A 10,948-nucleotide genomic window follows, 5' to 3' on the forward strand; every position below is an offset into this window, starting at 1 on the left:
TGATATATTGTGTAAAAAATTCCATCTCACACGGCATTAATAGGTAACATGCGCCTTGAGTCGCCTTGTGTGGTGAGATACGTGCGCGATATAAATCCTCGTAAATAAATAAATAAATAAGAAGATCATATCTGAGACAATGACTTGAACGAATCTGCTAGTGCTAGAAATGATCCACTTTCACTGTCTAGACAGATATTCGACATGCTGAAAACTGTTGATTTTTATATTTAGTCAAGTTTTGACTAAATATTTTAACGTAGAGGGGGGAATCGAGACGAGGGTCGTGGTGTATGTGTGTGTGTGTGTGTGTGTGTGTGTGTGTGTCTGTGTGTGTGTGTAGAGCGATTCAGACTAAACTACTGGACCGATCTTTATGAAATTTGACATGAGAGTTCCTGGGTATGAAATCCCCATACGTTTTTTTCATTTTTTTGATAAATGTCTTTGATGACGTCATATCCGGCTTTTCGTGAAAGTTGAGGCGGCACTGTCACGCCCTCATTTTTCAACCAAATTGGTTGAAATTTTGGTCAAGTAATCTTCGACGAAGCCCGGGGTTCGGTATTGCATTTCAGCTTGGTGGCTTAAAAATTAATTAATGACTTTGGTCATTAAAAATCGGAAAATTGTAAAAAAAAATAAAAATTTATAAAACGATCCAAATTTACGTTTATCTTATTCTCCATCATTTGCTGATTCCAAAAACATATAAATATGTTATATTCGGATTAAAAACAAGCTCTGAAAATTAAATATATAAAAATTATTATCAAAATTAAATTGTCCAAATCAATTTAAAAACACTTTCATCTTATTCCTTGTCGGTTCCTGATTCCAAAAACATATAGATATGATATGTTTGGATTAAAAACACGCTCAGAAAGTTAAAACAAAGAGAGGTACAGAAAAGCGTGCTATCCTTCTTAGCGCAACTACTACCCCGCTCTTCTTGTCAATTTCACTGCCTTTGCCATGAGCGGTGGACTGACGATGCTACGAGCATACGGTCTTGCTGAAAAATGGCAGCTACTTGACTAAATATTGTATTTTCGCCTTACGCGACTTGTTTTACGTGCGCCCGCGCCTGTGTGTTTGCCGTTAGCGTGCATGGTAGGACCTTTTGTTTTCCACATTGGGCTGGCTTTCGATATTACGTGTTTCAAGTTGAAAACCATGAGACCGTGCTCTCTCTCTCTCTCTGTCTCTCTGTCTCTGTCTCTGTCTCTGTCTCTCTCTCTCTCTCTCTCTCTCTCTCCAGGGCCGGACTACCGGGGGGGTTATGGGGGTTGCGCAACCCCCCCCCTAGCCTAAACATGTACCTTACTTATTTAATTTTTTTATTATTATTGCTTATTTTATGCCGTTTCATGCAAGGAGCGACCATTTTCCTATCTCAGAATATGACCTACCCGTCAGCTTCAGGGGGCGAAGCCCCCTGACCCCCACAAAGAGGGGGGGGGGGTGGGTTCTAGGGTTTCCGGACCCCCCCCCAGCCAAAAAATAAAAATATTGAATGAGGTATGCATTTCTTTATTTTACATTGAGTTTCAATTTTTGGGGTATTAATCAGTGACAAAATCTGCTGCCTGAAACTGGTAATGATCATCCTCAGAATGCACCAGATTGCACCATTTTGCATCCTTTTTTTCAAAATTTTCCGGGGGGGCATGCCCCCGGACCCCCCTAGCAAGCTAGGCGCTTCGCGCCTTCACACCCATATCTTCACAATATACTTTTGAAAAAAACCAGTCATAAAATGAACTGATCCGCCCCTGCCGCCAGGGGGGACATCCCCCTGGCCCACCACTGGCAACCCCCCCCCCTCCTCTTCGCCTAGTCCGGCCCTGCTCTCTGTCTCTGTCTCTCTCTCTCTCTCTCTCTCTCTCTCTCTCTGTTCACATCGGTCTAATGCCAACTGGTCTTTCTGAACTGACAGACAGCCAGCCAGCCAGCCATAATCACACATGTTGATAACATGTTCTGTTTGATTAAGGGTATTCAGCTGGTATTTCCTTGTTTTCACTACCTATTTTATTAATGTTTTTATTACTTAGTTAGTGGAAGAATCTTTTGTAATGTATGTTTGATGGTGTATGCTTTTAATTAAGCGTTGCTGATTATGAATGTAGATCTATGTAAATGCTTGTATAACTGTGTTTTAATTTTAAATGTGTCAAGCGCAAAGAGCATAATTGTAAAGTTATGATGTTGCGCTATATAAATGCTCATTTATTATTATTATTATTATTATTATTATTATTATTATTATTATTATTATTATTATTATAAGACATGAGCCATACGCTATTATATTAGCAAAGAAGAGCCTTCGTCTCGCGTTAAAAGAGAACGTTTTCTTTATTTTTCTTTGTTTAATTATCGATCGTATCAACGAATTTCACAGTCCTGCAATGCAGATGTAAGTTAAAAACTCCCGGAACATGGGTGCTGTAGATTGTTTGAAGTCGTAAAGCAGTAATCGGCCCAAACCATGTACACAGTTTTGTTCTGCGTTAGAACAGCTCTATGAACCCCTTTTTTATATTCGAGAAACAAAATAATAACCAATTCATCAACAGACTGTAGGGGTACGAGCACAGAAGTTAACAAACTAGCACTAACACGACAAAGCATGACGTTTTTGATTCCTAATGAAACAGCAGACAGAGAAAGTCGAAGCCAGAGCCAAGCTAAGGTTAGCACTAATGAAAAAGCTAACTGGCACAACGTGGGGCGCAGATGCAGCAATCCTCAAGAAGATGTACGTGGGCAGCGTCAGACCAGTACTTGAGTACGGAGTGACGGCATGGGGCACAGCAGCAAGGTGCAGAACCAGGCGGCCAGAATCATCACTGGCGCCATGCGGTCAACCCCTATCCAAGAGATGGAAAACATCATGGGCCTTGAGCCCATGGAAGACAGAAGGGACACCAAACTCCTCACCCAGGCAGCTAAATTCAAACGACTGCCAACTCACCCCATGAAAGACAGACTGTGCCAACCAACAAAAGGAAGACTGAAGAGAGGAAGCTTCATCCACCAGACGAGGGTGTTGGAAAGGAGACACCAAGATATCCTGGACCAACAACCCAAAGATATCCCCCAATACCTTGAAAACCCAAGCTGGAGTGATGAAGGAAGACCCCAGATACGCTGCAGTATTCCTGGCGTTGGCAAGAAAGACTCCCACAGCTGTGCTGAACTGAAGTCTCTCACCATTGAACACATCCACAACTCCTACCCCCAACGCCAATGGACTCATGTATACACTGACGGATCTGCCGACCAGGCTGTCAGAAGTGGTGGTGCCGGAATCTACATAAAGTACCCAGGAGGTCGAGAAGAAGAACACATCTCCCTCGCTACCGGCCTCTACTCCACCAACTTCAAGGCTGAAGCAGTAGCGCCCCAGACAGGTGCAGCCCACATTGAGCACAGTCCACTCTCCTCCAACAACGTTGTGTTCTTCAGCGACGCAAAGTCAGTCCTGCAGGCCTTAGACACTGCCAGAGACAAAGAACTGAATGACCTGTCATCCGCCTTGACCTTCCTGCGCAGAGCCCACACAGTCGTGCTGCAATGGGTCCCCTCTCACTGCAACATACTAGGCAACGAAGCCGCAGATACTCTGGCAAAGGAGGGCACTACGAAGGACCAGAATGACAGATCAACCACCTTCAAAGAAGCCAAGACCATCATCAAGGCCAAGCAACACAAAAAGTGGTTGCAGCAGCACCCACACTACAACAAAAACGACGCCTTTCACCTGCTCACAAGGTCTGAGCAGGTCCTCATATTCAGGCTGCGGACAGGCCACAACCGAATGAACCACCAACTTTTCACCAAGTTCAGAATTGGCCAGTCAGACCAGTGCCCTTGTCAAACAGGCAGCATGACAACGGAACACCTGCTGCAGACTTGCCCACTACACGATGGCCTCAGGAGCCAGATCTGGGCGGAGGCGACCACGGTGCAAGGGAAGCTCTATGGCAGTCTGGACGACCTACAGCGCACGGCAACATTTGCGCGGGGAACCGGCGTTTCCATCTGAGTGATCGACAAGAAGAAGAAGAAGAAGATTCCTAATGCACACAGAGACATTGTGACGTCTTGGGTAGTGTTTTGACTTCTCTCGGCCAGATAGAGTCAATATTGATACAACCCCTGTCGTCTCTCTGAACTGTTCTGACTGACCCACACCGACAGATTGAAGGACAGACCCACCGACGGACACACTGACAGACAAAGGGACAGACAGAGAGACAGACAGACATATATATAAAATACAGCCTTTCCTGTTTTTGAGATAGAATTATATACATACATACAGACTGACCGACACACAGACCGACGCACAGACAGACAGAAAAACACACGGACATCTATATCTATATACGGCTTGTGTCTGTCTGTCTGTCTGTCTGTCTGTCTGTGTCACTTCGCGATGCACGGCCAAAGTTCTCGATGGATCTGCTTCAAATTTGGTGGGCATATTCAGGTAGACCCCGGACACAATCTGGTCGATGAACATTTTCAACACGTGCTCTCAGCGCGCAGCGCTCAACCGATTTTGGTTTTTCTGTACATCCATTCCCAGTAACTCTTCCTTATCTTCTCCAGTGTTTTGCGCGTTTATCTCCCATCCTTCGTGTGGCGTCAATCGCGTACAATGCGCCGGCGAAGCCGGCGTACACCCGGCGAAGCCTACTTCTTCCCGGCGAAGCGGGTATTCATCTAGTAGTAAATATATTGTCTCTCTCGTGAAAAAAAGAGCCAGATAGAAAGAGAGAAAAATGAGAGAGAGAGAGAGAGAGACACACACACACACACACACACACACACACACACACACACACACACACACACACACACACACACACACACACTGACAATACACACAGCAAATACGAAGGGAAGAAAGAAGAAACACTTCACACCACTCTGACCATATTTGAGAGTACATTTTGTACGAACAGAATAAAAGCCCGTTTTCTTGGGCATTTGAATTTTTTGGCTATTTGCCTATAGTATACTTTGTATCTTATGGTAAGGGATAGGGTTGTTACTCAAATAAATAATACATGTACTAGCACGACATTCTGAGTTTGACAGGCTCTGAGAGCAGTACATGAACATATTGATTGTACTATACCACAGTTATACTGGTCCAGTAAAATACACCCTTACAGAATGCCATTATAGGAACTATGCATGGGTAACATTCTGAATTAGTTAAGAGCTAGCAAGTAAATTTGCAACGATAGAGAGATTACTGTAACTAGTCAAGTCAATGAACTGGAGGAAACTGAACAGTCCCTCACTCGGTCTGATAGTTCGCTCCTGCAAGTAGTGTGAAGAAAGACACACCAAAGAGACCTGTGCCGGGTAAATCTCTTCTGAGAACTGAACAAAGACAGCATCTACAGCTGCCTGAGTCCTTTACAAGTATAACTACAGTCTCTGGTATAACTCAGCTGATCCCAAACTTTGAGCTGCATTAGCCGACAGCATGGTTATAAAACGATTAAACCCTATGATTACTTTGTCCGGAACAGTGACCTAAGCTTGTCTTTGAATGGCTCCATGTAGCTCTTAGGGCATAACTTGGCTGCTGATAAAATCACCAGTGCTGTAACACTATCAGTCTGGCTAGAAACGGTCTCCTGAGTTGCCTGAGTGTGGAAGGTACGACATTATTGTTATCCACAGCTCTGTACGCGTATTAAGGTACTAAAGCCACTACAACCTACACACTTTTGTTATATATGAAGTCTTAGCCAAATTGTTTGCCAGGGACAGACAGGCAGACATACGGATGGAGGAACACTTAAAACGGAGAAATATACGGAGAGACGAACGGACCCGCAGACAAGTAGTTGGGCAGTTGGGGATCGGAAGCAGGCAGACTGACTGACACAAAGACTGACTGATGACAACAGATTGATCTCAATTTGGTCTGCATATTAACAAAACAAAATTAACTTGGGTGGGCTGAAAAAGGTAGGAAGCTATGAAAAAAACATGCCCATACGACAAAACAAAAAGAATGAAAGGTAATCCCATAAGAAAAGAAACTGTTCTAGCTTAAACAAGGCCAACAGACAAGGAAGACAGGGTTTAAAAGAAGGTAAAGAAAACGCCTCCTCACATTGTGCCCGGTGGACGGATGCTCCCAGTAGTAGTTCGTGAGGTAGTCGTAGTAGGTGTGGAAGGAGGGCGTGCAACTGGCCACACTGGCGCTGTCCACCAGGGAGGGGACGGGGTGGGAGGGGAATGGACCCGGGATAGCGCCGTAGCGACTACTGGGCTGGCTCTTGGCACTGGACACCCCGCGGAACTGGCGGAGGTGGGGTTGGGTGTCAGTAAACTCCCACTCCTCGTCGTATTTAATTTCACACAGTGTGGGAGGTTGAAGATTCGCCATTTTCTCGCTTACTGATAAATAACGTCCGCAGTCGCCTCAGTTCATGAGTTCACTTGAAAAGTGATCTTAAGATCCAAAGAAGAAGAAAATTGGTTGTGCCCTTACTCGACACGACTTGCTAGTGTTTTAGAATTCAGTTCTATTGCGCCGAATTGCACAACTGTGACGGAATGAAACAGTCTAATTTTGACGAAATGCCGCGGAAAGCGACTACAGAATCTTCTGTTTGTTGTTCATTGCTGACAGCTGGTAATCCAACAGAAATAGCCTCAGAATATATTTAAAATTCTAATACTTGTCCTTGCTGTGCAGTTTGGAACACATGACACCGTGAACACAGACTTCAACGAAATTCAACTCAGGAATGTGACACTTCAGGCAACCTTACCATGGACACAGAACTTTATACGCCAACCGAACTGCCAGCATCCCATAAGATCTTGTCTTCCATGATGACTGTTCCAAGCAGTGGGCACGCTTCCTCCGCCTGCGCGATTCTATCCAGTGGTCATACCGGTCAGCACAGACACTGGGTCCATTCTGAGGGTACGTAACACTGGACCATGCACTGACCCAACCCCTTCCAAGCAGAGTTCATGTACTTTTCCCAAGGTTTACACTGGCACCGCCCACACCAGACACACACACCAACCTTCTCGTAACTAACCACCACAACCGTTCGGCACCACCAGGAAAACCCACACAGACACACACAAAAAAGCGAAGATTCATAGAAGAAAAAAACCCACTGGTCACAAATCCAGTTTTAATAACACTGGACAGGTCAGTGTTTGACGTCTGGCAAGACCAGGCACTGACAGGAAGCCTTTTATCTCAGCTAGTGTACAGACAAGGTCTGTAAGTTCCACAACGGCGGTACACTGAACGGACACGTAAACTCATTATTTCCTTACCGATCGGACTTGGACATTATAGCACTGATTGCGTGACCTCAGTGACGTCACACACATGAAACACAAACAAACACAGCAAGACGTCGTTTTAAGTTCGATTTGACCCTTTCAGTCCGTAATTGGCTGGGCATTGTGTGTGTCCAGTGCGGGGCCACTAACACCAAGTCTTTCTCCACACACATACACGCTACAGCGTCACGTACGGCATCAAAGACCTTTCCTTTTTACTTTCGGCTTGTTCTACAAACGAGATTACTGTACAGGCTCCGCAATCAATAAAAACACCCGTAATTAGTTGTGTGCTTTTTCAACTCTGTAGGCCTGTTTTCCTCGTGGTTTTGTGCTTGGTCATTTAGTCTGGGATTACTGATCTGGTTCGATGAAGACTACTTGCGCCTACCAACTACCTTACTACCAACTCGTAGCACATATTTCATACTAGCACACTTGCGCCTAACATGTTGAATCCCACCCAAAACCACAACCTTCAGACAGGAGTCTACACAAACTTACGTTTCTTGCGTCTGGAACTGTCCAAAATGGAACCAACACATGATTTTACGTAATCTAGTACATTTTCGTGACGTAAACCACTCAAAAAAGAAGTAACTCTGGCACTAGTCGAGACTACTCGACAGCCATGCCAGCAAGCCATTTTCTACAATGATTTGAAATAATCTATGTTTCGAATTCCGTTCGAATACTCATAAACTGTGCATATTTAAGATGATTTACATTCATGTATGCAACCCACGACACGGAATTTTCTCTCTCGCATTCATGAACACCTTATTCAGAGAGAATTATGACAAGGAAAGTTCGTTTTTGGCTCACGTAAGTGTAGCCTATGCGATGATAAACTTTGTCTGTCTGTGCGTGCGTGCGTGCGTGTGTGTGTGATAGAAACTTTAACATTTCCGAGTCTATGGATAAAGCTCGCATAAGAAGATTACGTCTCGGTCAAAAGTGTTTGACGTGTGTGATAGAAACTATTTGAAGACGTCACATTATGACGTAAGAGGGTTAGACGTCACGCAAAGGAATTACTGAAAGTCTCGGTCATTGTTATTGTGAGCGGGCCGAGACTAGTTGGCAGATCCAGGGTCTCGCTTTCTTGCACAGTTTCACCTATGCTTACTGTGTGTGTGTGTGTGTGTATGTGTGACGGAGTGATTGAGTTTGTGTTACTGTTTGTCGATTTCTTACGTGAGCCTTGAAGGCTTCGCCTCTTGTTCTTTAATTGCATTCACGATTACCCTACCTCCATGCAATGGCGCACTGAAGTAATGTTTGTGCAGTCTGTGTTCCTATCTGTTTTTTGATATAACCCCGATTTGATTAGTGGGGTTTTGTTTTTGTTTATGTATAGCCTATCTGAGAAACAAAGGAACATAAGCTCTCTAAATGCATACGACGTGCAACAAAAAGCAAGTGAGAGTTTTGCGGAACTTGGCATCTGAGACTGAGATAATAACAAGCATTGAAATGAACAAGCGACTTTCATCCTCTTTTAGTTCTTTGATAGTTAGAATAAGGCGTCTGAAATTGCTCAGTGATTAACATCGAAAGAAACTTACTGAAATAAGGCAGTATAATTATTCAGAACTTCCATACTAGTGTCAAACTCAGGTTTTAATTTTGTTCGAGTGACAGATATCACGGTCTCTCAGGGCACCCTTTTCAAAATCAAAGACAAATCATTTGAGATTTGCTAAAAGCTAACTAAAGTGATTGCCGTGCCAGTGGTGAAAGCTTTGGCCTGAGTTAAAGCACCACTTCCTTCGGCTCTGAGCCTACACAACAAGAGTTCACTGACTGTATGGAGCGCGTACAGCATAATCCTAATCCTTGGGTCCTCTCTGAACATCCACGCTACAAAAAACACACATTTTATTGCGAGTGTAAAAACCGCCAAAAACCGCTTTGAGTGGCAAAATAAAATTAAAAAAATAGGTGAGTTATAACTTCTCAAAACAAAAACCAATTTTCTTTGCTTGAAAGAAAGAAATAAACTTTGTGTAATCTTTAACATTTCATTCAAACAGAATACAAGAGGTTAGAGACATCGAGAGTGAGAAGGTCCATTCAATGAATCCACCACAAGTTTTAGTGACATACCTTTAACAACCTGCAGACATAAGGTGTAGAACAGCACTGAAGCCATATATTTCTAAGATTGCGCGACAAATGTGTTGTGTAAACACTCCACAGAGTTACACATGTCGCAAGGTGAAAGGCGAAAAAGTGAGCTCCGTTTGCTTGATTGTCACAGCGTTCGTTATGGTCGAATGAGTCTGTCTCTTTATAACCTGTTGATGCCGTACGTGACCAGTGACGCGACAGTTCGTTTTATGGCCCTATTCCACAAAGACCACGAATCCCACGATTAAAAATTTTGGCCACGAACTCCCGATTCCGGAAAATTGTAATTAATTCGTAACAAATTCGTTGTACATTCTTAAGCATCGTAACTGAATCGTAATCGATTCGTAGGTATTCCTAACTCATTCGGGGATTCGTGGCCAAAATTTTGAACAGCTCAAAACTTTTGCCACGAATTCCCGATTGCTCAAGAATTGCAAGAACTGACTACGAATATATACGAATCAATTTAAGAACTTCACGAACTGATTACGATTCAACTACGAATCCTAAAATTTATCAGTTCGTGGCGATTCGTTGGATTCGTGGTCTGTGTGGAATAGGGCCATTACAGAGCAACTGTGAAAGGCGCTGAACATTCCTGAAGAAGCTCATCTCATCGCATGGGACTGAATTTGGGGGTGGGTGGTGGGGTGGGGAGATCAGCAACACTCTAACGTAAACGAATGAACAGGACCTGGCGACAGAAACGCGCCACAATCACGCAATTAATGTGTTCATCGTACTTTTTTCAACCTTTTATAAACTGTTGTCAAATACAAGGCGGCAAAGATATCTCAAAACAAATAAACGGAGTCGCGCAGGATGTTTTACTGGCTGTGGGATGGATGTACGTTAGTCTTGTTTTACTTGTTCATAAATTGCATAATACGGTGTTGGGGTGAATCCAGCCGTTTTAGCAAAGGTGTATATAACTTGGTCACGCTACTAAATGGAAAAAATGCGTATATTTTAACCAGGTTAAGACAATCATGCAGAAAATGAATCACTTAATCTGTAACTTTTATTACAATTATAAACCAATGCATTACACCGTCACAAAACCAACATTCATAAGTAAGCCGGCATTAAACACGCCGGGGGAAGTGTAACGGCAGAAACGTCGCTGTGTGTTACGGCAGCATTCTGTAGTCCGATAGTCAACCAGGTTTCGAGCGCGAAAGGTGTGTAACTTCCAAACTAATAATTACTGTGTCGTAATTATCGAAGCCAGCAAAGTTGATTTGTTCTCAACGGATTCATGATTGCATGAAGATTAATGTCATCGGTTTGATTTTTGAGGCTTCTGTTTTAGATTTGTGACGGGGGGAATTGAGGTATCCTGCGACAGCCGCTCTAAAAAGGGTGCCAAATAAATTGGTCGACATGACAGTATAGGTCTTGAATTAATAAAAATCGACCAAAAAACATCATTGGCACAATTCAGAAATATTTACAAATCGTA

At 43.5% G+C, this 10,948-nt stretch overlaps 1 protein-coding gene across 2 annotated transcripts in view; it reads right to left on the reverse strand.

The window, feature by feature from the left end:
* LOC138962485 (uncharacterized) overlaps positions 1–7,864 on the reverse strand; it is a 65,822-nt gene extending 57,958 nt beyond the window's left edge. For both annotated transcript variants that reach the window (XM_070334329.1, XM_070334328.1), the window contains exons 1-2: positions 7,342–7,864; positions 6,152–6,924 (exon numbers count right to left, since the gene is read on the reverse strand). In XM_070334329.1, the coding sequence (XP_070190430.1) occupies positions 6,152–6,427 (276 nt within the window). In that variant the 5' untranslated portion in view covers positions 6,428–6,924; positions 7,342–7,864. The remainder of the gene's footprint in view (positions 1–6,151; positions 6,925–7,341) is intronic.
* Between the last annotated feature and the right edge of the window lie 3,084 nt (positions 7,865–10,948).

The sequence above is a fragment of the Littorina saxatilis genome, linkage group LG3 (genome assembly GCF_037325665.1).
Source record: "Littorina saxatilis isolate snail1 linkage group LG3, US_GU_Lsax_2.0, whole genome shotgun sequence".
NCBI classification, from domain to species: domain Eukaryota; kingdom Metazoa; phylum Mollusca; class Gastropoda; order Littorinimorpha; family Littorinidae; genus Littorina; species Littorina saxatilis.